General features: G+C 46.2%; 1 protein-coding gene across 1 annotated transcript in view; it reads right to left on the bottom strand.

The window, feature by feature from the left end:
• The window catches only part of aldh1a3 (aldehyde dehydrogenase 1 family member A3), a 35,584-nt gene extending 12,760 nt beyond the window's left edge, over positions 1-22,824 (bottom strand). Inside the window, exons 1-3 of the mRNA XM_033050540.1 lie at positions 22,612-22,824; positions 11,689-11,793; positions 4,121-4,261 (exon numbers count right to left, since the gene is read on the bottom strand). Of these exons, the coding sequence (XP_032906431.1) occupies positions 4,121-4,261; positions 11,689-11,793; positions 22,612-22,809 (444 nt within the window). The 5' untranslated portion in view covers positions 22,810-22,824. The remainder of the gene's footprint in view (positions 1-4,120; positions 4,262-11,688; positions 11,794-22,611) is intronic.
• Between the last annotated feature and the right edge of the window lie 4,383 nt (positions 22,825-27,207).

Genomic DNA, 27,207 nt, shown 5'->3' with positions numbered 1-27,207 from the left:
TCTGTGGGGAACATGGATAGGTGACGTTTCACAGAGTGCTGGAGTAATTCAGCGGGTCAGGCAGCATCTGTGGAGAACATGGATAGGTGACGTTTCACAGAGTGCTGGAGTAACTCAGCGGGTCAGGCAGCATCTGCGGAGAACATGGATAGGTGACGTTTCACAGAGTGCTGGAGTAACTCAGTGGGTCAGACAACATCTGTGGAGAACATGGATAAGTGACGTTTTGGGTCAGAACCTTGTTCTCCACAGATGCTGCCTGACCCACTGAGTTGCTTCATCATTTTGTGTCTTCTTTTTCCCAGATAACCTGCGCCCCCTGAATGAGACGGCACCCCACGAGTGGTTCGACTTTCTCTCGGTGGAATTGGTCACCATCTGCCAATGTTGTAATACAATTCCTACTTTGCCAATGTTTACCTCAAGTAAGAAGATTGTTGCGATCTTATTGCATGGCCACATGGTGATGCATTATTGGAACAGAACTGAATAAAGTCATGGGGTCATATAGAGGTGTACAAAATTATAAGAGGAATAGATTGGGTAAATGCAGAGTTGGGGGATCGAGAATGAGAGGACAGGTTTAGGGTGAGGGGGGAAAGATTTAATAGTAACTCGAGGGTTAACTTTTTTTACACAAACGGTGGTGGGTGTATGGAACGAGCAGCTGGAGGGGATAGTTGAGGCAGGTACTACAATTGGACAGGTACATGGATAGGATAGGTTTAGAGGGATGTGGGCCAAACGCAGGCAGGTGGGACGAGTGTAGATGGAGCATGCTAGTCGGTGTGGGCAGGTTGGGCGTGGTAATAGAATCATTACTTCTCGACTTCAAAACACCGCTCACAAAATGCTCTTGTTTTGATTTACTGCTCAATATAACATCTGATGCTTATCATGTTAACTGGTTTTATCCTCCAAGATCAAATAGGAAAATGGGATTCTCTATCAAACATCCATAAATCTTTCATCTTTGTTGAACAGACGGTGATCCAGTTTCCCAGTATCTCCTACACTAATGGTGACCATCCAAAGTGACACCACCACTATCTGCATCAACTATTGTCCTTTCCTCTTTCTCAGGTTTGCCCTGATTCAGACTGAAAGAGCCCATGTGTACAAATCATGATATCCTACACCCTTGGGAAACTGCAGTGTTAGAGGAGTACAGCAGCCAAGGTATCTGTGACAGTGGCTCCATGCCAAGTTGCTCAGTGCAGGGTAGAGCAGAGCTTGAGAGAGACAGTAGGGACATTACCACATTACGGCTTGAAGCAACTCTGATACATAAACGCTCGGTCTCTGTGCATTCTGGCAGCCCTGGGTTTTGAACAATCTCACTGCTCCTGCCTTCCTCACCCATTCTCTCCCACTAACTGCTCCTCTCCTTCCTTGCCCATGTCACTAACAGAGGCAGCATGGTCATTAATGTTATCCAACATACTTCCCGCTGGTTGCCAAGGATACGTGGACCTGCGTGGTGGGACAATATGGCAGCCCTCATGTCGGCAATAGTGGAGTAAGGTTTTGTGGCACAGAAACCCAAGTGGCCTCTCATGAAACAACAAGAGAAAGGAAAAATGCACTTCCACTGTGTCCAGAGAAATCTCCCATTGACCAGAGGAACTAGATCAATAATGTAGTGTGGTCAATATCAGCCAAGCATGATAGAATGATCAACAAAGTGGAGAGAGGCTTGCTTTTACATATTGCCTTTCAGAACTAACGTGCGAACGTGATTTATAGTCAGCAGATTGTTTTAGTGCTGCCACCATTGTTTCAACATCCAGCAGCCAACATCAGCGTGGAACAGACAATGTTTGAGGATTTTACACCCAGAGGCAGTTGGAATCTAGAAGCACAGCGTGAGTGGATGGTGGAGGCAGGAACTCTCACAATGTTAAACCAGCATTGAGATGAGCATTTGATTAACACAAAGAATCAGATCAAGTCCTGGCAAATGGCTCTGGCATAGATGGGTGGAAACACAGAACTGCAGTTGCTGAAGTTTGAAGAAGGGTCGCAACCCGAAACGTCACCCATTGTTTTTCTCCAGAGATCCTGCCTGACCTGCTTGGTATGGAGAGTACTTGATTGTAGGTTTTGAAGTGGTGGGCCGAAGGGCCTGTTTCTGAATGGTGTGTCTCTAGGACTCTAATGTTATAATAACTTGGTTGTTTTGGTAATGTTGGTGGTGCAATAAGCATAATGCAGGTGTTGAACAGTAACAAACCCGTGTACATTTACGGAGTTTCGCAAGGGCGATAACTTACACATATACAAGCCCTTGTTTGATCACAGGTATCAGCTATAAGGAGAGGTTGAAAAACCTTGGATTGTTTTCTCTGGAGGCTGAGGGAAGTCCTGGTAGAGATACAGACAATGATGGGAGGCTTAGATAGGGTAGATAGTCAGAATCTTTTTCCCAGAGTGATAATGTCAAAGACTAGAGGGAAGAGCTTGAAAGTGAAAGGGCCAAGTTTGGGGCAAGTTTATTCTCACAGAGGGTGGTGGGTGCATGCAACACGCTGCCTGGGGTGGTGGTGGGGACCTGCAACATACTGCCAGGGGTGGTGGTGGGGGCCTGCAACATGCTGCCTGGGGTGGTGGTGGGGGCAACATGCTGCCTGGGGTGGTGGTGGGTGCCTGCAACATGCTGCCTGGGGTGGTGGTGGGGGCATGCAACATGCTGCCTGGGGTGGTGGTGGGGGCAACATGCTGCCTGGGGTGGTGGTGGGTGCATGCAACACGCTGCCTGGGGTGGTGGTGGGGGCCTGCAACATACTGCCTGGGGTGGTGGTGGGGGCCTGCAACATGCTGCCTGGGGTGGTGGTGGGGGCAACATGCTGCCTGGGGTGGTGGTGGGTGCATGCAACACGCTGCCTGGGGTGGTGGTGGGTGCATGCAACACGCTGCCTGGGGTGGTGGTGGGGGCAACATGCTGCCTGGGGTGGTGGTGTCGGCAGATACCATAGTGGTGTTTAAGAGGCTTTAATAGATAAACACATGGATATGTGGGGAATGGAAGGCAGAGATTAGTTTAATGTGCCATCATGTTGAGCACAGATGTGGGCCGAAGGGCCTGTTCCCGTGCTGTACGGTTCATCGATGTCAATGAGCTGCCTTGGTGACAGGCAGTGCTGAATGTCAATGGGGACAGTCACTGACAAACTAAATATTTGCAATCAGAGTGGTGATTGTTCTTTATTCATGTTAACATGAAAAGAACAAGGTTTGCAGATGATGTGGGCTGGGCCAGGCCGGGCCAGGTGCGTTGGAACTTGACTCAAAGCTATTTATTTGCTATTGAATTACTTTGTGCTGTTCCTCTGATGTACAAAGTATTTGTAATGTCCTTGTATCATTTTTCTCTTTTTCAGTAATAGAATCATCAGCAAAACAAAAGGGTTTATCCACTGCTCAGATACCTCATTGTCTATCATTCCTTTAATTTATAAAGCTCTTTGTTTCATGGAAACATATCTCAGTAATAATCCGCATTCATTTAGTGAAAATTAATTTAACTTGTCATCTTGTGCTGTGATGTGGGATAATCGTATTATTCTATTAACTCTAATACTTTATTCGGTACCTAGTGCTGTCTGACGGCAGCACTCGGGAATAAATGTGAGGTCCTAACATTTCGAATGGATCACTGGATGGTCTCTCGTTAGAAACTGTGAGGGGGCAGTCACTACACCATGGGCTAAATCAGCAGGATCACCCTCAACCCCAGTATATGGAAACAAAGAACCACAGATGCTGGTTTATACCAAGCTGCCGGAGGAGGTCGTTGAGGCAGGGAATATCCCAACATTTAAGAAATATTTGGACAAGTACATGGATAGGACAGGTTTAGAGAGATATGGGCCAAACGTGAGCAGGTGGGACTGATGTAGATGGGACATGTTGACTGGTGTGGGCAAGTTGGGCCGAAGGGCCTGTTTCCGTGCTGGGTGACGATCTATAATTTAAATTTACATAAAATTGGGTGTTTTAAAAAGTGACCTTTGAGTTTTGTAAATGCAGGGAATAATGAAACCACTCAGGTGACAAAGACGGGAGTGAGGATTAAACGTGTTTAGTAGACGGGTAGTATAGTCACATGATCTTGACTCACAGCTAGAATGTTCCGGTCCCGCTCCAGGAGGTCTGCCCATCTACACAGGAGTCTCCCACGGGTAGACGTGTCCATCTGTCTCCAGGGAGCATCTTGCTGGAACGCTGCCCGAGCTGCCTGTACCGCCTTGTCCACATCAGCCTGAAAACAAAAGGCAGACACATGTAAAGATGGAGCATTTAACGTGAGGCCACCAGTAATATCTGTGACTTTAGCAATTCATCCTGGCAGCAATTGGTTGATTCATTGAGGAATACATCAATGGATACAGGCCCTTCAGCCCACTAGTTCATGTCAATCATCAATCTCCCGCTCACACTAATTCTACATTATCCCACTTACACTTCATCAATTCATCCTGGCAGCAATTGGTTGATTCATTGAGGAACACATCAATGGAAACAGGCCGAAGACAGACACAAAACACTGGACTAACTCAGTGGGACAGGCAACATCGCTGGAGAGAAGGAATGGGTGATGTTTCGGGTCGAGGCCCTTCAGCCCACTAGCTCATGTCAACCACACTAGTTCTACATTATTCCACTTTCACTTCCACTCCCTACACACTGGGGACAACTTACAGAACACAATTAACCTACGAACCTGCACGTCTTTGGGATGTGGGAGGAAACTGTAGCACCCAGAGGAAAACATAGCGGTCACACGGAGAACGTGCAAACACCACACAGACAGCACCCGTAGCCAGGATCGAAGCCGTGTCTCTGATGCAGTGAGACAGCAGTTCTGCCTGCTGCGGCAGCCTAATGTAGCACTCGCTGTGAATTAGAGGTTTAGTGTAATGACTGCAGAACCAATTCCAATGGAGGCAACACTGGTAGACAGGGCAGGCAGCTCAGCCCCTTCTATTGTGTCAATGGTTTCAATACTATCCCATGAAAATAACTTTGCATTGAGGCAAAGAATAATAAAAACATAAACTTGTTAAACATTTAGAGAGTCAGGCAGCATCAATGGAGAGAGAAACAGTTAATGTTTCAGATTAATGACTTTCCATCTCCCAGAGTTGGCTGTGCCTTCCTGTCCTCATGGTGATGAGACGGGACAGCATTAACATCATCATTAGTCCAGTGTCGGCAAGGAGACAATAACTAGTTACAAAGTCTATCCGTGTGTAGGGTTAACTTGTGCCACCTCCCCCTCCCCTCCAGTTACCTCCACCTCATTCTTAACATTCGTCATCTCCAGTTGGCATTACCCTCAGTCCCCTTCCCCCACCCCCTTCCCCCTCCCCTCTTCCTCCCCTCCTCCTCCCCCTCCTCCTCCTCTCCCCTTCCTCCTCCTCCTCTCCCCCTCCTCCTCTACCCCTCCCCTCCTCCTCCTCTCCCCCTCCCCTCCCCCTCCTCCTCCTCCCTCTCTCTTCCTCCCCCTCCTCTCCCCCTCCTCCTCCTCCTCTCCCCCTCCTCCTCCTCTCCCCCTCCCCTTCCCCTCCCCTTCCCCTCCCCTTCCCCTCCCCCTCCTCCTCTCCCCCTCCTCCTCCTCCTCTCCCCCTCCTCCTCCTCCTCTCCCCCTCCTCCTCCTCTCCCCCTCCCTCCCCTCCCCTTCCCCCCTCCTCTCCCCTCCCCTCCTCCTCCTCTCCCCCTCCCCTCCTCCTCCTCCTCTCCCCCTCCTCCTCCTCTCCCCCTCCTCCTCTTCTCCCCCTCCCCTCCTCTCCCCTCCCCCTCCTCCTCTCCCCCCCTCCCCTTCTTTTAATGGTCAAGATCAATAAACATGCCAGATCTTCAAAATTAATCTTATCAAAGCTCTTCATGCGTAACCACAAGCTTAAAAGATTAATTCCTTCACACCAGTTATACATATCTCAGTCCTGACTAATACTGCCACTGGTCACAGATAAATTCAGGACCACTGCCCCTGAAACATGATGTGGAAACAAACTCATTGGTCTTACCTTGGAACTGTCTGCTGTAGGCTTGAGACAAAGAATTAGATTTCAAACCAAGCACTTGTTGAAATTACATGAAGGGAACTCTGACATTATTGCTAGATCAGGATGTTTTTGTAAGTAGCACTCACAGTGGACAACTTCCCATTGGCACAGCATTTGATTCTGTTGGCATTTTATTTTTTTACTTTACAAGTTCTAGTCTGCACTGACATTACTAGCGAATCTCGGTGTTCTTGGATAAAGATGTTATCAAGTTAATATTCCATTGAAACCCCATAAGCCGTGTACAGGCCGTCCCTGGGTTTCTGTTCCTGAGAACTCCATACGCTGCTCTTTACAAACGTCAACAAGTACAGAGGCGATTTGATGTAGTTTTGGTTTTCTCCAAATCAGAGTGCTGGAGTAACTCAGCGGGTCAGGCAGCATCTGTGGAGAACATGGATAGGTGACGTTTCACAGTGCTGGAGTAACGCAGTGGGTCAGGCAGCATCTGTGGAGAACATGGATAGGTGACGTTTTAAACAGAGTGCTGGAGTAACTCAGCGAGTCAGGCAGCATCTGTGGAGAACATGGATAGGTGACGTTTCACAGAGTGCTGGAGTAACTCAACGGGTCAGGCAGCATCTTTGGAGAACATGGATAGGTGACGTTTCGAGTCGGGACCCTTTGGTTATCCCAATCCTACACCAATACTATATTGTATACTACACAGTGATATGAATTGTCCCAGGCTACCATTCTTTAATGCATTATAAAATATTTGTTATTGATATTAATGTAATAGATTTGCAGATTAATGTAATAGACATAACGGGTGATCGCAGGTCAGTGCGGACTCGATGGGCCAAAGGGCCTATTTCCTAGCTGTATCTCTAAACTAAACTAATCTTTACAAGCCCATTCAAATCTTCACCCACAAAACCAAGATTCACAAAAATCAAATTAAATAGAATTTGGAACTGGGAACTATAATCAGAATAAACCCGCCCCATATTATTGAACAGAAACCATTCATTAGTTGATATATATCTGCCCATATCACATGTATACAGTTCCTGCCATTCTTTCACTTTATTGAATGTCTATGTTCGCCCTAACACGCCCATAATTAAACTAATGAAACATATACTGTATCCAGTTGTTAATGAATACTAGTTTGGATTTCTATATCTAACATCTTTCTATTAAAACATTCTTTAAACATTTCTTGGAGCATTTGTGTGTTGTGGATCGCACGTCGTGTTTACTGTGAGTCAAGGCTGCTCTACTGTGTATAAGTGGAGGTGCCTCTGTCCCATCCACTACTCTGACAGTAACCAGCTGATGAATCTCAGAAGGAAATTTGCTCCTAGTTACAATTTGGCGTAAAACTGGCAAAAATGATCTTACAAAGTACCCAGCTCTGGGGCTGTTGGATTCAAGGGGCTTCCATGCTAAACCAGTGCCAGCAATTATTTGTAAGTTGGATATTTGTGACACCATTTCATTACGCAAATCATAAATCACCTTAAACTAAGAATCATCCAAAAATGAATGGAATTCTGGCCAGTTGTCAGTGTTCGTGCCAGAGGTAATTAAATCCATCACATTACTAAACTACCACATTGAAAACTAGATACATCTGCATGATCTGGTGGAAAACATGTTTCATTACTGTGGCCTGGGATTTATAGTTGGTCTACACCACAGATACGGTATTGTATGTCATAAAATCCACCTTCAGAAAATATCTGCTTTGTCTCTTCATAAATACCATGACTAATTAAAGTATAAATAGCAGCATGCTGCTAGGTAAAGGGATTGAGTTTTGTTGGTGTTTACCTTGGCTCTGGGCCACACCATAAACACAGGTGTGGGCACAATGGCCTTCAGTTACCACGCTCCACATAGCTGGTCTGCTCAGATCGTTACATATCTCACTGTACATAACAAGGTGTTGCAGTACAGTAATCACGTCAGCTTGTAAGGGCAAGTATGTTGGAAAAGCACTGAGATTTTCCTACGGGCTAAATAATTGTCCCAGGAATGGAAATACGTCAGAGCAGAATGTCAGGACCAATTTTAATCAACAAATTCTAATCGTTTTGCTATGAATACTCTTAAAATCTAAACTAGGCTTCAATTATTATTGAGAGGACTATTTCATCGAGTCGTGATTGGCGCAGTGATGCAGTGGGTAGAGCTGCTGCCTCACAGCCCCAGAGACCTGGGTTCGATCCTGACCTCGGGTGCTGTCTGTAGAGTTTGTACCTTCTCCCCACGACCACGTGGGTTTGGTCTGGGAGTTCCAGTTTCTGGCACATCCCAAAGACGTGTGGATCTCCAGGTTAAGTGGTCTGTAAATGGTCTCTATCATAGACTAATGTGGTCAGCGTAGATGACATGGACTGAAGGGACTGTTTCATACTGTACCTCTAAATTAAACCAAGATCCAACCCTTTAAGAAATACTGATGTTTAGTGTTAACCCACTGTAAGAACATGGAGATTCACATCCAAATTAGTCATCCCAGTTAAGGATCGTGTTGGCTTTTACAAGCCACCAAACATCATTCAAGCCACATGTATAAGTCCCGATCGACATTGCAATCACAAAAATATCTGAGGAGAATAAAGAATTGGCAGGTCAGAAGAATGTGCAGAGGTAGGAATTGCTGAGCTATGGGGAGCAGTGGTTTGGGACAGCACCTGGTTGCCAGGGATTGTAAGAAGGAACTGCGGACGCTGGTTTAAACCGAAGGTAGACACAAAAAGCTGGAGTAACTCAGTGGGACAGGCAGCATCTCTGGAGAGAAGGAATGGGTGACATTTCGGGTCGAGTCTGAAGAAGGGTGCCCTTCTCTCCAGAGATGCTGCCTGTTCCGCTGAGTTACTCCAGCTTTTTGTGTCTATCTTTGGTTTTGTAAATACCCTGGTTCATCACTTTGCGTTGGTCTGTCAGTTGCATCTTTTCAATGTCTGGGAACGTGAACTAGTCATGTGATGCTCAGTGCCGGACTCGGAGTGGATGTGCACTCGGCCTGAGTGATAGTTAGAGGCTAGTGAAAGATCATGAGATCCTGAAATAGGAATTCTCATTTGTCCGTGAACCTCCATAGCCTTGTCCGAGCATATCCCTAACCCTGAATGTGAAGCAGTAATTACATCGTGGAGGGTATGTTCTCAGATCCAGGTAGCAGGTCAGACAGGTAGGCTGGTCAAGGAGGTACTCGGGACAACTGCCTTCACTAGAGGCAGGGTACACAAGAGCGGGGAGATCGTGCGAGAACTGAATGAAGCTCTGGTCAGACCTCTGAGTACCATGTTCGGTTCTGGTCACCATAGTGCAGGAAGGATGTGTTAGCACTAAGGCAGAGAGGAAATTACTGAGGCTCTTCCCAGGGCTGAAGGGGGGTTGGCTAGACTGTGCTTGCTTTAGGAACAGAGGCTAAAGGGAGAGATTTAACCAAGATGTGTAAACCTATGGAAGACCTTTACACAGTGAACTGACAGGACCTACTTCCTTCAGTAGAGAGGTCAGTCTGAAGAAGGGTCTCGACCCGAAACATCACCCATTCCTTCTCTCCAGAGATGCTGCCTGTCCCGCTGAGTTACTCCAGCATTTTGTGTCTATCTTCGGTCAATAACCAGGGCCAGGGATTCAAGTTAATTGGTGGATGAATGAGAGGGGAGTTGTAGAAACGTATTCTTCACCCAAGACTACCGGGCAAATGGAACTCATTGCCTGAGAGGGTGAAGGAGCTGAGAAATATTTCAAATACATTTCTATGGACAAAGAGACAGGAAGTGGAAGGATTCCAATGCCACCTAATCTCCTTTCCCTCAGCCATCTTTCTTTGGTACATTATCCAGTTAATAATAACACATAGAGTCATGCACTAATTTCCTGATCTGCCAACCTTTTGTTTCCTTTTCACCTCTAGCCTTTGCCACTTACACCACCCATCTGCCAGTCAAATCCCCTCACCTGTATCCACCTATCACTTGCCAGGCTTTGTCCCATCCCCACCTCAATCCCCCTCCTCTCTACTTCAATCAGTATGAAGAAGAGACCAACCCAACATGTTGCCTGCCCGTTCAGATGCTGCTTGACCCACTGAGTTCCTCCAACACTGTGTTGCACTCGGGTTTCCAGCATCTGCAGTCTCTTGTGCCTCAATAATGAAGTCATTTTTGCTCACTTATCCGGAGAATCACTGTGGAGTAAAGGCTCTCCTTGTGGTATTTTTGCAGTTTAATGCTGGGACAGTTACAATAAACTATCACAAATATATTCAGCAAAGCAGAGGAGTGAAACAGAAATATCACTGCTTATTGTAAAAGATAAACATGTGTAACCGTGTTCCATATTCAATGTAGTTTTACTAAAACTACCCACCTGTGTAAAGTGCTCACATTCAGAACAGGACAAACCAGTTCTTTTGAAATAAATCAACAATATTTTCCATGTAATATTTTTACAATCAGAGCCTCAAACATGTCCTTCCTTTCCAGTCCTGACTCAAGTCTTGCAAGTTAACTAAAATCGACAAGTCCCGCTTTCAACAGACAGAGTCTGTGGTACGGAGAGACTGAGGTTGAGATTGGCTCTGGTTACACCTGCTTCATAGGTCACGGCATTTACAGGTACAGGTATTACAGGTAAAGGAGGGTCTCTGCCAGAGGTTGGGCCAGCAACAAGGCAGGCTCCTTCACATTCCTCAGCACATCCCAACCACAGCCCAGCTCCTCCCACAATAAACCATTCAAAGAGGTCTTTGTCCTGAGGGCCCATGTTCAGTGTGTACCATCGACATAAGCCACATGACGTGTCAAGACGTCATAACCCGACCACGTGGCAGAATAATATTTCCCTCCGAGTCATCCCTCACCTTGTCCTTCCATCTTCAGTGCTGGGTCTAAAGCCTGGAGCTCCCTGCCCAATATCAGGGTGGAGGTACCTTCATCAGAAGGACTGTCCGGATGTAACGTTATGCCTTCCAAACCTTCCCAAAAACATTTAACCTTACCTGAGCTCACCAGCAACCAACACAAGGAAGAAGTTAAATTGTCTGGAGCTTTTTATTTTCAGGAACAGAGTACACAATAAAACAAGTGTAGGCCACTCGGCCCTTGCAGCCTAGCCCACTATTTACACGGTCATGGCTGAACCAAACTGGGCTCTTCTGTGCCAGTTCTGTAACTTAATTCCTCCATATTTCAAATAACATAGATTCGAAATTATATTTACTGCGTGAAAATAATGGTTATTTTGGAAATACACCAAAAGCACAAATGGAACCAAAGTTGTCTGAGCACCATTGGCTGCAAGGACCAGAGATGAAGGTGTGGGGATGGGTTAGATACTGCACCATGAGAGGTTACTTCAGATTCATGTTGTGAAAGAGGGTGTGTAGTGTAAGAGGACAATGAGAATGACGGATACATTCAGAATGGGTGATTCAGCTTGGAGAAGGTTAGAGACAATGACTGATACAAATCAGCTGTGTGGGAAACATCAATAGCCCAGTGCCCCAGAATATTCCTGGAATATTAAAAACTCACCAATTTGTAAACAAATCAAAGCCACAAAATGCATATCCTAGTTCACGATCTAATCATTAACAGCAAAACTAACATTGTGCAATCTTGGAAGAAATAAGAATAAAAAGTAACATTTTTACCTTGTCACCTTCTTCAACATCACAAATCCTCTCTCCTGATGCTGGGTTGAAGGTTGCAAACGTCTTCCCACTCACAGAGTCGTGCCATTCATTATTAATGAATATCTGTTGGGAAGACAAGGTGTAGTTTGGGGAGAGAGTACTGGCAGTAATGCTGCAAACATTAACACATACACAGAGTTGTGGAGAAACTCAACGGCTTAGGCAACATCTCGAGGACAGGGACAGACGTTTCAGGTAAGGGCCTTGCTTTAGATTTCAGACTGTCTGAAGAACGATCCCAACCCAAAATGTATCTCTCCATTTCCTACACCGATGTTGCCTGACCTGCACTTTGTGTTTTGCTGAAGATTCTCGTATCCAGTTCCTTGTGTCTCCATTTATCAATGCATGGTAAGAAGCCTTAGATAGGCACAAAGTGCTGGAGTACCTTAGCGGGTCAGGCAGCATCTCTGGAGTCAATGGATGGGCGATGCTTCGCGTCGGGACCCTTCTTCAGACTGGCATGTCCAGGGCATGTCTTATCCTGGTTTATTCTTTGGCTCAAAGGGCTGAAAGTGCAAACTCATTGTAATGCTGGATAATTGGTCGAGATGTCGATGGACAATTAAGGAATGTCGACAGGTTTAATAAGTAAGACATTGGTAAAAGGAGTGTAATGAAGAAAAATGTGAGTGCATCCACTTTAGGAGGAGGAGAAAATAAATTAAATGGAGTGAGAATTCACCCTCTCTCAGATGCTGAGGGAAGAGTTAGTGTGTGGCATCAGTGACGACTGGAATCGGAGATGTTATCAGAAGTAAATCTGACCTTCGTGAACAGGCTGAAAATTGCCCAATCGACAAGTACCAATTTGCAGGTGAAATGGGCCGTTTCGTGTAACGGTGTTCATGAATAAGTAGCAAAGCCCAGTGCTCCACATCAAACCCAACATCATTGTAACAAATGTCTGAAGAAGAGGAGTGACCTGAAACATCACCTAACCATGTTCTCCACAGATGCTGCCTGACCCACTGAGTTACTCCAGCATTCTGTGAAATGTCACCTATCCATGTTCTCCACAGATGCTGCCTGACCCGCTGAGTTACTCCAGCACTCTGTGAAACGTCACCTATCCATGTTCTCCACAGATGCTAACGGCGAACAAGCACTGCACGTTCAAAATTAACAGAGGTGCACAAAACTATATATATATACTCCAGCCCCAAATAACAGAATGCATATCCAGGGTTGTTAAATTATTATATTGAATCCTTGTCTTTCAGCAGCATCCAAGCTATTACGTGGTTTGTACCTATCGCTGCAAAACAATGTGAGGTGGAGATAGACTGAATTTCAAGAAAAGGCTAGTGTGTATTCCAAGGAATTGTTACAACTGCTGTGTGCCAGTCCACTGCTCAATAAACAGTGTTTGTATCACCTTGTAAAGCATCACCACATGATGTTGGTGTGGTGTTGTCACATTGAATGGACGATAGTTCTCACAAGTCCATTGTAGTCAGGGCCTCACATGGCTCCCTTCACGGATGGTACCTGAAGCACTATATCTGGGAAACAGCACAGAAACAAATGTTGCCGATTGGTGCTAAGGCCAGCCACTGGTGAAAGGTCCAGAACTGACAATGGATCAACTGGATACTCTGACTGTGGGCACAAGTGAATGAGGGAGCGGAGGTCAGACACTACTGGCACGGTGGTCTCCAGCGTATTTGAAAGATTTTGTTAAATCATGTTGAATCTACTGAAGGGGGCATTGACCAGAATGGAGGAACGCTGGGATTCCTGGCGCTTGTGGGCTGGAGAGGATTACTGTCACAGCCCATCCAAGGATGAGGGCATTGTCCAACCAGGAGCCAGAGTCCATGTAGGGCATTGTTGGAACACACCTGGGTGGGTAAAGTCTCCAGTGCCTTTGTTCACACACACCTGCTGCACTATTGTTCAGAAGGACCCTGGTAATTAATCCACAGTGCCATTCTTGGAAGAAACAGTGGAATTAACCCCCACAACCCCCTTAGCCGAGTTAATAGCTGCTCTCCCTTAATTCCAAACACACCACTTATTTAACCTTGCAAACATTCTGATCAAAGACATCTAGCTGTTTAACTCATTCAGTGCCATTGCTGAGACACAACTCACATTGCCATTCTCCAAACATGCTGGGTCTTTACTAAAGCAACGCTAGGTGCCCAGCCACAACTCTTCAATATCAAATACACCAAGATAACACTTTCATCACGGAATCTATGTTTGTTGGTGCTAACTATTTGTAATCTTGTAAATGTTTATTTCTTTCAATGCATCAATTTATAATTCAACATTTCAATGAGTGTTTTAGCTTCAGCCTGTATTCTTTGATGAGCCTTTTGAAGGAGAAAGCCAAAACTAATAACTACGGAGGTTAGTTAATCCATATATCCAGCGACAAGTTTTAAGATCACAGATGACGTATGCTGGTTAACAGAGTGCTTTGACTTTGATAGAAGATACTCATGACGATCATTAGATGTTGAGATGAAGAGAATATTCTAAAGACAATAGGCTCCATGATCATTCGGCTTTGGAATGATCTTCCCTGGAGCTCTGTCCTCTCTCAGCTCATCTGACCCCATGTTCCCCAGCACTGTGGTTTACTTTCCATTGAAAAGTTGAAGCTTGCAGTTCATGCATTGTTGATAAATGTCTGGTCTCATGGGAAATCACTAGATGCCCCCTGGGTGAAACCTCAGATCAGGCTATAAAATCACGACAGTTTGCGACAGAGAGTATGTATGATCTTACTTTTACCTGTATGTTTTTAGCAATTTTACCCATTGCAATTTGTGTTCTTTTTTGTGTTTCGTAAAGAATCACTGGGGGAGATCTTTAGATTATGGCCAGATATAATTCCACTTACCTTTTACACTTCAACACAATCATTACAATTCTGTTCCCACGCACTAGTCAGGGCAAATTGTCACTGTATGTTCTAATAATCTCCTCCAGTTCCCGAAACGCAACTTTCTGACTCTGACCTTCTGGAAGAACCTGGACCTTGCCCCAGTATTACCCATTCTGTCACTTCATATATCACTGGGCCTGGCAATTAGCATTTCTATTCAATATCCAATGATGCTTCCTGACTTTGATAGATCATACGTTACAAATTCCTTCCACAATTTCACATCAGTTATTTTTGTTTCTCTTTTGTTTTTATTTTCACTCTACATTTGCTTTGCTTGACATTTCCTTTAGTGTCCTTGACAATTTACCTTCATATTCTTCCTCATTCCTTCGTTCCATTGTCCCACTTTGTTATCAGGCAACTGAATCATCCTACCACAACCAGGGAGCAGTGGTGAACTATGATCTACCTCACTGGTGACCCTCGGACTATTCTTGATCAAACTTTGCTGGCTTTGCCTTGCACTAAACGTTATTCCATTATCATGTATCTAAACACTGTAAATGGATTGAATGCTGGCATGGACTCAGTGGGCCGAAGGGCCCATTTTCATGCCTGCTTCTCTGAAGCAAAGGCTTGGTCTCCATTGATGGCAAATCTTTCCCAGATCACAAACATCCATGCAAGCAAAGGTTTCATTCCAGTTTTATCATTTCCTGAGCCCAGGCTAATGGTCAAATCACCCCAGTTTAGTGTGGACACCCTCAAATATTCATGTGGGAACCAGCCCTTCCCTCCACAACCCCTCCCACAGCTAACTCCCCATCAATTTGCTGAACAAACTACAATTCACAAACTACCTGGAACCTGCTGTTGGAATGCAGTGAAACAATAGTTTTGTCTGATTGAATTTACCAGGAATAAGAACGGATATAAAATACAAACCTGTAAATAATTTGGTGGAAAATAAGTAATGTGAGACAGTATAGATTAAATGACACAGTTCCACGGATTATGCAGAAACAGAGAGATACCTCATGGTTATTTACTGTAGAGAGAATACCCTGAGGACCTGACAAAAACCTGGACCTGAAAATTGAAGTAAAGATCTTATCCATTGCAGGGAATGTGGATGTTTGGAAATAATTCCTGCAGAGACGTTATCATGACTGCATCTTGTAGCAACAGGGTGAGGACAAGATCGTACGTGAGGACAGCCAACAAAGAGCAGATGATGGGGAAAGGAAACAGAATCATTGCTCTTGTTTTCAACTCATGTCCCGAGCTTGTCACATCAGTGGAAAATGAAGAAAACATTTTAAGGAAAAGGTCATGATATTGACCAGTTAATAAGATGGCAGAGCCAGGATATAGCCCTGGGCTCAGCAGCAACTGGGGATATGTTCTCTCAGCAATGAATGTAACTCTGACGCGTGAGATGATGTGTTTTGAGGTGTGGTGGGGGTGGGATATGAGGACCCTCGGGAGCTTTGAGGAACAAGTCCAAATTCAAGGACCGCTGAGACTCGATGGACAGTGTAGAAGCTACAAGGTATTTGCCTTTATTACCCAGAGCATAGATTTAAAAAGTAGGGAGTTCTTGGTGCAATTATAGAAGACATTGTTCAGGCCACAACTGGAGATGTGTGTACAGTCACTGCACTACAGGAGAGGGTGGGACTACACACAGAGGGTGCGGGGGAGATTCACTAACACGTGGCCTGGATGGAACATTTCCGTTAAGAGGAGAGACTGGGTTTGTTTTCCTTGGAGTGGGAAGGGGACCTGATAGAGGGAAACAAAACTATCAGACGGTTAGATGATTAACATCGTTGCCCCATACCAGAGGGTATATAGGTTAGGGAAGTTTGGAGGGGATCTGAGGAAGAATTGTCCACACCACAGAACAGTGGATGTGTGGAACACACTGCCTGAAGTGACGCAGGCAGATACTCTCACTACAGATACTAAGCATCAGGATGAGTGTTGGAATCACCAAGGCATCATGACTTAGAGCCTGTCTGGTCACTGGGTCTAATCTAGTCAGGTGCTTGAAGGGCAGCATGGACATGATGGGCTGAAGGGCCTGCTGTTGTGCTGTATCACAGGGAGAAATATTTGTGGTAAAATTGAAAGAGTTGGAATAAGAAAGGGTAAGAAATGGAAAGATTCAGGTCACAGACGCACAATGCATCTTCTGGATTGGAATTATATAGATGGGAGAAAGTTTGATTTTGTGTGTCTGCTCGATTTTATTTTCTGCATTGTCTGTAAATTAACTGTCATGTGGTGGTGTTAGTTCTGACCAAAGGGCAGACAGACCCTGCGAGTGATCCATTAATATCTTTACCAAACTCATCATTATTGGACTGAAATCCCCTCTGTCCATCTGACAAACACAATAACACTGAGCAATGTACAAACCCATGCACGAACTGTCCTTCCAGGTTTAGAACAGCACCGTTACACGAGAGGGCAGGCATGTCTAGAATGCAGAAGACATCTGAATAATTATTGAATGCAAATAAAGTGACAGAGAAAGGCGATCGATGAGCAGAGCCTGATGAAGTAACCTAGCATTAGAAAACTAACGTTTCTTCATTCTCTGCTGCAAAAGACAAGATCAGAGATGCAACATTCAAAGAGAAATAAGCATTTGTTTCCTGTCACCTGTCGTGTCTGGTTTCAGAATTAATGAATAAGTATTTTAACTGAAGTTTCACAATCTGCAGAAAAAAGTCACCACCAGTCTAATCAATCGAATACGCCATCTGATGTGAACCTTTTATCAATGTTTAGTGGGAACTGGATCTAGATTCAGTGATTCAGATGTTTAGTTTAGCTTTTTGTTGCATGTTATCCAGTCAACGGAAAGACAATACACGATGTCAGATGAAGGCAAGTAAATTGGATCTTTAGTAGTAATCCCTCCTACCCACCATTGGTCAGGGCTTTATCTTTCTCTGAGGAGACATGTCCCCAGTTGCTGCTGAGCCCAGGGCTACACCACGGCACTGCAAACATTAAACACCCTTCACTTAAGAACTTGAGCTCCACTACTGAACCTAAACTAGTGTAGAACACCTCTGAAATGGAAGTGGCATTTTCTTTAATCCTTGGAGATTATTTGTAACCTCCCTTCCACCCAGGTTACCTAGAGGAACACTATAGGTCCCCACTAAACATACACCAAATCTGAGTGAGTATCACTCCTTGTTCAGCATCCCTACTCCTCTCCTCATGTTGCCTTTTGGACAATTCAGTGCCAGACCTGGATGCCACATCGCACCTGATCCAAGTTGTTATGATGAAATTCCATGAAAGGAATGGGAAAAATGTTAAAATAAGGGCTCCTCTTGGGGCTAAAATATTTCAAATTTAAAAGGGATACATAAACACAGAAATATTTATATCTACACATAAACAAATTTAACGAAGGGGCCATCTGTGCCTTCAATTGTGTGTCAATGTTCTTACATCTCCACAGCCACAACGTTGAACCAGAGACAGGCACATTGCAATAACAGTCACACCGCCCTCATCCCATGTCTGACCTGCTATAGAATGTCCTGAAGTATTTCACAAAGACAAAATATGTGGGCATGGAGTGATGGTGAGGGTTGAGACAAGGCGATGACTGAAGCCACAAAGAACTGTTTAAAACAGCTTCGAAACCATTGATGGGAAGTGACAGGAGGAAAGAAACATTCAGTAATATTTGTGATTATTCCAGTGAGGAAAGGACTCTAGTTATCTGCCGATAATGACAGGCCAATAGTGACAGGCCGATAGTGACAGGCCAATAGTGACAGGCCAATAAAGTTATAGAATTGTGACACACACACACACACACACACACACACACACACACACACACACACACACACACACACACACACACACACACACACACACACACACACACACACACACACACACACACACACACAATCACTCACTCACACAATCACTCTCACACTCACAATCACTCACACAATCACTCTCACACTCACACACGCACTCTCACACTCACTCTCACTCTCACACACACACACTCACACGCACTCACTCACACACTCTGCGACTTGGACTCCAGTGCAATGCTGCTTGTTTCTGGACACTGATATGCAAGGTAGTTTTAAACCCAAACTATTTGCAAAGACTAGATGTTAGCATCTGTAAGGATGAAGCTTTCTGGCCAATCATTGGTCCTCGCAGATGTAGTGTATAGTCATGAGCTCCAAGTGATGAACTTTGACTGTGTAATTGCCCCTCGTGTGTGGGGAGTGGGTGAGTAAGTGGGATAACATAGAACTAGTGTGAATGGGTGATCGATGGTCGGCATGGACACGTGGACGTTTCCATGCTGTATCTCTAAACGTAATTAACATACCAGTGGTTTGGAGAAGGCATCAACATTGCTATTTGGAATTATCTTTGACCAATAGATGCGATTTCCATTGCACTACAGAAACAGATTCAAGACATGTACCTGCATCAGGCACAAAGGTTCATGAATGACATGAATCACTTTCTGGTAAAAGCAGTTTCTAAAGAGACCATCCACAGTTTCTGCTTTTGTTAGTGTTGCCAGATTTCCAGAAACATTTGCTGTCCTACACTAATCACAGAGACAATTCCTTCCATTCCACTGAGGTTTGCCTCCACATCTCCTGCCTTCACCTTTCCAGGGAACATCGGACACTCTGACCCCTTGTCCTCCTCTCTGTTCATGCTAACAGATCGCTGGATATTCGGCATGGAAATGTCCTGTTCTGTCCGCAAGATCACAGTCAATAGGAGCAGGCTAGTTGGATCATCACACCAACACGGTGATCTCTAAAGTATTCGCAACCTCTTGTACAGCATTTGCCTCCTTCATTCCTTGCCCCAGCTGACTGTCATCTCCCAGTGCCCCGTGTACAAGGACATATATATAGGTGACTTGATCTGAATGGATCTGTCCAGTTCCCATCCATTCCTGTTCACACTGAACCCAGGCCAGTGGGATCATGTCCAAACCCGTTCTCATCTGGCCCTATCACAGATTTGCATCACAAAGTGAGGCAAGAGGGAGATGTGGATATATCCTGAGGTCCCTCGCCTCCATAGATGCTGCTTGACCTGTTGAGTTCCTCCAACATTCTCCTCATCTTCTCGATTCCAGCATCTACACCATCAATCAGTGATCCTGTCTAAACCTGCTCCGTGCAAGTCCAACCCTTCCCCACTAAATCCACACAAGACCAGTCCTCATTTATTCTTAAAGCCGGTTATACGGAATATGGATCAGAACAGTTTTGTTTTACTGTATCCGATGAAGCAGAATCACTTTGCTCCTGTACACTGCCCAGTAGCTCCTATAACCCCTCACCCAGAATTCAGATCACAGTGACTCTCTGGATGTGCCCACACCAGTGTGTGTACTCGTGCACCTGGGATGTAATTAAACTGTCTGTGGGCCCCTGCTCCCACCGTCCACACTGAATCCAGATTCCAGAATAACCCAGCGCTAGTCCGGCACTGGCCGGTAGATGTGGTCAGTGTAGCCGGCGGCCAGTTCCATGCATCGGGCGGCCAACACCGCCGCTCCCACGGTAACCGCTCTCACCCCCTCATGTCCCCGCTCAGCCGCTGCCTCTTGTCTTCAACCCACATTCACCAGTTTTAGAGACTTCGCTAAAGGGAAACAAACGTGTGTTGCCATCTCTCCCGCGCCGCTCACAATTGTGTACATGCAGAACCTTCCTCAGACAAAGGCAGACACATACATAATGCTGGAGGAACTCAGCGGGTCGGGCAGCATCTGTGGAGAGAAGCAATGGGTGACGTTCCGGGTCGAGGCTCCTCGGCTCCTCGAAAACTCGGGCAGCGCCTAGTCTCTCCTCGCCGGCGTGGCGTTCCCACCGGCCACCATCCAGGGAAATCCCCGCACCCCCCTCTTCTCCCACTGTGACCCACATCGTGTTGGGCCGGGACACTGTGGGCCGAAGGGCCTGTTCCTGTACATGTCCCCATGATAATTCGCAGGGGTCCCGGGTCCAGACTCACTCCGGATCAGGGTAACGTCGCCAGAGTCTTGTAACCACGACCCACCCGGCATCAGTTGCTGCAAGTGCCCGGCTCCCCACCCGGCACCCTCCTTCACCCCACCTTCACTGCCCTCACCAGCTCCACATCCACACCCACCCCTCCCTCCCCCCCACACCGACCAATGTTCAGTGACTCCAGCACCTTCCACCGTTCTCTGTGCCGGAGCTGATTACATGGAGACATAGAGTGATATAGTGTGGAAACAGGCCCTTCGGCCCAACTTGCCCACACTGGCCAACATGTCCCAGCTACACTAGTCCCACCTGCCTGCGCTTGGTCCATATCCCTCCAAACCTGTCCTATCCATGTACCTGTCTAACTGTTTCTTAAACGATGGGACAGTCCCAGCCTCAACTACCTCTTCTTGCAGCTTGTTCCATACACCCACCACCCTTTGTGTGAAAAAAATACCCCTCTGATTCCTATTAAATCTTTTCCCCTTCAACTTGAACCCGTGTCCTCTGGTCCTCGGTTCCCCTACTCTGGGCAAGAGACTCTGTGCGTCTCCCCGATCTATTCCTCTCATGATCTTACACCTCTGTGCGAATGTTATCTGTTCGCTTCAGCGCAAATCCTGACCGCCTCCCACCCATCGTTCAACACACACCCGGACACTTATCCCCCCCGTTCACGGCGGAAACTGGAAACCGCTCCGGTTCCTCATTGGAGACACATTGAACTGCAGATACTAGAATCCTGAACAAAAGACAAAGTACTGGAGGAACTCATCACCTCAGGCAGAGTCTGAAGAAGCGTCAGTCTCGCTGTCCATTCCCTCCACAGTTGCTGCCCGGCCCGTCACAGTCCGCATTGGATTCGGATCACAGCACCGGACCCCGATCACAAAGCTCGCCCATCGCTGCCCATCTCACCCACCCGCGCCCCACACCCACCCTCACCCCGCACCCACCCGCGCCCCGCACCCACTCACCCCGCACCCACCCACCCTCACCCCATACCCACCCACCCTCGCCCCACACCCACCCTCACCCCGCACCCACCCTCACCCCGCGCCCCGCACCCACCCACCCTCACCCCGCACCCACCCTCACCCCGCACCCACCCTCGCCCCGCACCCACCCTCGCCCCACACCCACCCTCACCCCGCACCCACCCTCGCCCCACACCCACCCTCACCCCGCACCCACCCTCACCCCGTACCCACCCTCATCCCGCACCCACCCTCGCCCCGCACCCACCCTCGCCCCACACCCACCCTCACCCCGCACCCACCCTCACCCCGTACCCACCCTCACCCCGTACCCACCCTCACCCCGTACCCACCCTCATCCCGCACCCACCCTCGCCCCGCACCCACCCTCACCCCGTACCCACCCTCATCCCGCATCCACCCTCGCCCCGCACCCACCCTCATCCCACACCCACCCTCGCCCCGCACCCACCCTCATCCCACACCCACCCTCGCCCCGCACCCACCCTCATCCCACACCCACCCTCGCCCCGCACCCACTCTCATCCCGCATCCACCCTCGCCCCGCACCCACCCGCACCCCACACCCACCAGCACCCCTCACCCCACACCCACCAGCACCCCTCACCCCGCACCCACCCGCACCCCGCACCCACCCACCCTCACCCCGCACCCACCCTCACCCCGCACCCACCCTCACCCCGCACCCGCCCTCATCCCGCACCCACCCACCCTCACCCCGCACCCACCCACACCCCGCACCCACCCACCCTCACCCCGCACCCACCCACCCTCACCCCGCACCCACCCACCCGCGCCCCACACCCACCCGCGCCCCACACCCACCCGCACCCACCCACCCTCATCCCGCACCCACCCTCGCCCCGCACCCACCCTCGCCCCGCACCCACCCTCATCCCGCACCCACCCGCACCCACCCTACCCTCATCCCGCACCCACCCTCACCCCGCACCCACCCTCATCCCGCACCCACCCTCACCCCCTCTCACCGCACCTTGGTGTACTTGACCCGCAGGTTTTTCGCAGGTCTCGGCGGCGATGCCGGGGCCGCTCGGCCCATCTCCCCGCTGCCCACCTCCCCGTTGTCCGTCACTCCGTTCTCCGCCATGGCCGCGCTGCCCCGTTGCTTCAGTCTGACGGTGCGGGATCGGTCAGGTTTGCGGGCTTTAAGCGCCGGGCTGCAGACACCCATTGGTCGGTCCCACCTCAGGCAGCCGGTCCCGCCTGTTTTAAAGCGACACTCCTGGCACAGACTCCCCTTCATTCATTCACTCATTCACTCACTCGCTCACTGCCGTCCCAGCGCCGCGACCTGTCGTACAGGTGACCCAGCGGCCACACAGGTGGGCGGGCGGGCAGGCAGGTGAATAACCCACGTCCCGGGCTAACCCCAACCCTGCCTCATCCACAGCTAAACATGAGGGAGAAAGAAAATCTGAAGCAGGGTCTCCACCCGAAACGTCACCGATCCATGTTCCCCACAGATGCTGCCTGACCCGCTGAGTTACTTCAGCACTCTGTGTCTGTGTATGAGGAAGAGAGACCCCAGGCTCCATACCGTCTCACCCCACCCATCACTTCCCCTGCTCTCCCCAACCAGGATACACACACACACAGGGACACAGACACACACACACACAGTGCTGGAGTAACTCAGCGGGACAGGCAACATCTCTGGAGAACATGGATAGGTGACTTTTCGGGTCGGGACCCTGCTTCAGACAATGTTCTCCAGTGATGCTGTTGACCCCTGAATTACTCCAGCACATTGTGTTTGTCCAGAACCAGGGATCACAGTTTAGGAATAAGGAATAAGCCATTTAGAATGGAGACGAGGAACAACTTGTTCTCACAGAGAGTGGTGAGTCTGTGGAATTCTCTGCCTCAGAGGGCGGTGGAGGCAGGTTCTCTGGATGCTTTCAAGAGAGAACTAGATAGGGCTTGTAAAGATAGCGGAGTCAGTGGATATGGGGGGAAGGCAGGAACGGGGTACTGGTTGAGGGTGATCAGCCATGATCACATTGAATGGCGGTGCTGGCTCGAAGGGCCAAATGACCTACTCCTGCACCTATTGTTTATTGTCGAAACATCTCGCGTACGTAACTCACCCACTGTCTGAAACTCTCATGGTCAAGCCCTTCCCTGACCGAATCTCTATCTCATGCCAGGTGGACATCTCTGTCCAAACTTTCCCATTTCTCTCGTCACTTTGCTGACCTTTTACTGACCTTTGTTAACCTTTGCTGATCTATTAATGACCTTTGCTCCCCATTCCTCTCTACACTTTGCACTCTGACCTCCCAATGTCTGAATCTCCCACCTGCACCCCTCACCTACCCTGGCAGCTGGCTCCATGTTCCCACCACCCAGTTCCAAGTCTTAGGGAACAATACTCATTAGTTTAAACAATAACTTTCCATCCAATGTACATTATTAATCCATAAATCTTAACCATCTAATTTTGCAATCAGTGTCCAACATATTTAAATAATAATCTTCCATCCAATCTACATGAGTAAACATTGGTGTTCACTACCTTGTAACCATCCAATTTTGCAGTCAATATCAATCAGTAATCAATAAATCGTTGATACAATTTTAAAATCAAAATGGAGCATTAATCAATAATCTCTATCTGTTCAATGAGACATGCAACATCCAGCAGCTTAACAATGAGTGTTCACCTGATTTTACATTGATTGATTGATACTTTATTGCAGATATCATTGGCTTTCAGTGATCAATATAATATCAATTTAATATTCAATATCTGTCATTCTTCAATAATCCAAGTCAATCCATTTCACCGTGTACCCCTCAGCCTGCTGTAAGACAGTGTCCACATTTTCAGATTCATATCCACCAGCTTTGTGTGATCACTATCCATCATATTTCATAATCAATAACCATTAGACTTCTAATATTGGTATTCATTATAATTTATAATGACAATTCAGCAGCGTGTAATAATTAATGTCCATCTGATTTTATAATAAATATCCATCGTGATTATGATCAATACCCATCAAGTTTCAAAAATCAGCCATTAATTTTAAAATCAATATCCATTAGCATTCTTTTGTGACAATTCATCTGATTTTCAGTAAGCACTTTTCACCTGGTTCTGTAATCAAGTTCAATCAGCCTATAAAAAAGAATGTGATTTTTACAAGCTTTCAATAATCACCTTGATTCAATAATCATATCTGATTTTAGAATCATCACCCATTATCTATAATCAGCATCCATTTGATTTTACAATCATATTGATCAACATTCAATGATCAATATCAATCTTATTTTACAATTAATATCCATTAAATTTCAGAGTTCAGTGCACATCTTATTTTGAAAATAATATCTATCATCTTTCTAAAATGAATTTCCAATGTAAATTTAAAATCGATATCCATCAGCAAGCAAAATTAACCAATACATATTGTATTTTACGATCAATATTGATCAGCCTTCAATGATCACTCTCCTTTTAAATTTACAATCACCATGCATTAATATTCACTTGTCAGTGTTCATCGGATTTGCCGGTAAAATAATCTTCATAAGTTATAGGAGCAGAATTAGGCCATTTGGCCCATCTAGTCTTCTCCGCCATTCAATCATGATTGATCTATCTTCCCCCAAACCCATTTTCCTGCATTCTCCCTGTAACCTTTGATACCCTTACTATACTAGAACCTTTCAATCTCCGCGTTAAAAATACCAAATGACAGCCTCCACAGCCATCCTTGGTAATGAATCCCACAGATTCACCACCCTCTGGCAACAGAAATTCCTTCTTGTCTCCTATCTAAAGGAACACCCTTTTATTCTGAGGCTGTGCCCTCTGGTTCTAGACTCTCCCACTAGTCAGAAGCATTTAATGATCAGTACAGATCAGATCAATTCTCAGTGTTCATCCTACATTTTGATTTTACAATCTACATCCTTGGGTCTCTATAGCCCACTCACTATGCAGGTGAAATACATTATTTTTTATTCCACCTGTAACAATAACTAATTTCCTCGCTCTGCAGCTGCTACCTGATTTGGCGAATATCTCAAGTACTTTTGTTTAGTTCATATTTCTAACAACTGCTATCTTCTGTATTTCACAATTCTAACATTAATCTTTTCTTTCTGCATGTCATTCATCTTCCTCTATTACAACTCCTTCAGCTTTTATTAACAAATGTGCATTGTCCTGTCTTGGGTGGCAATAGTGTACGTGACTGGGACAATTCCATCCCGTGTTCCCTGCGCCCTTCCACTGACTACAACTTAAAACACGTGTTTAATGAGTCTGATTTTACAGCGATATCCATCATCTTCAATATTCAGTGTTTATCTGATTTTATAAATATTATCTTTCACAGTTCAATAATCAGCATCGATCTTTTTTACAACCTGCTTTCAATAATCCCTATTTATTCTATTTTATAATCAATATACATCAATCCCCAATATTCAACATTCATTACATTCTACAATCAATATCCATCAGCTTTCCATCATCAGCACCATCTGAGTTTGCAACTGATATCTATTGGTTTTCAGTATCAGTGACGGGGTTATTTTACAATTAATCAATATTTATCAAAATGTTTACAAACACCATTGATCAGCTTTGAATACCCACTGTTCATCTGACCGCGAGTTATACCGAAGTGTTGGGATTCAGATTACAGATGTTGAAGACATTTGTGAGACAGCACCTGGAATATAATGTTAATTTCCAGTCACCATAACATAGGTTGGAAGAAATGAAGCAGGAGAGGGTGCAGGAAAGATTCCCAAAGGTGCTGGGACCAGAGAGCTGGAGTTACCAGGAGGCTGGATGGGCCGGGATTGTTTTACCCAGAGCAAAGAAAGCTGAAGGTGACCATATGGAGTTTATAAACCAATAAGGGGCATAGATAAGATGGATTGCTAGTCTTTTCTCTAGGGTAGAGGAGTCCAAAACTAGACAGCGTAAGTTTAAGGTGAGATAATAAATATGAAACCATTTTTAATCACATATTTTCATTCAATAGTTTAATAATATTCAATTATCCATGCTATTTTATCCAGTAGCTAATTAAAATTGTTGCCAATCCACTTTAATTAATATGATTGCCTTTGGTAAGCAACCTTTCATTATTAGCCTCCATCTGATTCTACACAACATCCTCTAGTTTACAATAATCAGTGTCCACCTGATTTTACAATCAACACCTGCCCACATACAATGATTATGATATGTAGAATATTACTTACAGTATCCATCAGGTTTCAATAACATTCACTCCACTGATGCATAACTCACCTCCAGCAGTCCGCGCCTATTTTCACAATCCGTACCCCTCAGCAATCATTGCCCCTATGTGTTCTGTATTACCATTAATAACCATACACTTTCCAGAAGCATTGTTCAATTTGACAATTATCAGGTTTCTAAAGATCACTGTCCAATACATCTTGCAATATATAACCATCAGATTTCAATAATCATCACTCAATCGGATTTTGGAAACAATTTTCAAGCTGTTTTATAATCCATGCTATTTTACCAACTCATACAACCAGCTTGCTAAAAGTATTTATGTATATGTTT

The sequence above is a fragment of the Amblyraja radiata genome, chromosome 34 (genome assembly GCF_010909765.2).
Source record: "Amblyraja radiata isolate CabotCenter1 chromosome 34, sAmbRad1.1.pri, whole genome shotgun sequence".
NCBI classification, from domain to species: domain Eukaryota; kingdom Metazoa; phylum Chordata; class Chondrichthyes; order Rajiformes; family Rajidae; genus Amblyraja; species Amblyraja radiata.
This window is presented reverse-complemented; position numbering and strand designations above follow the sequence as displayed.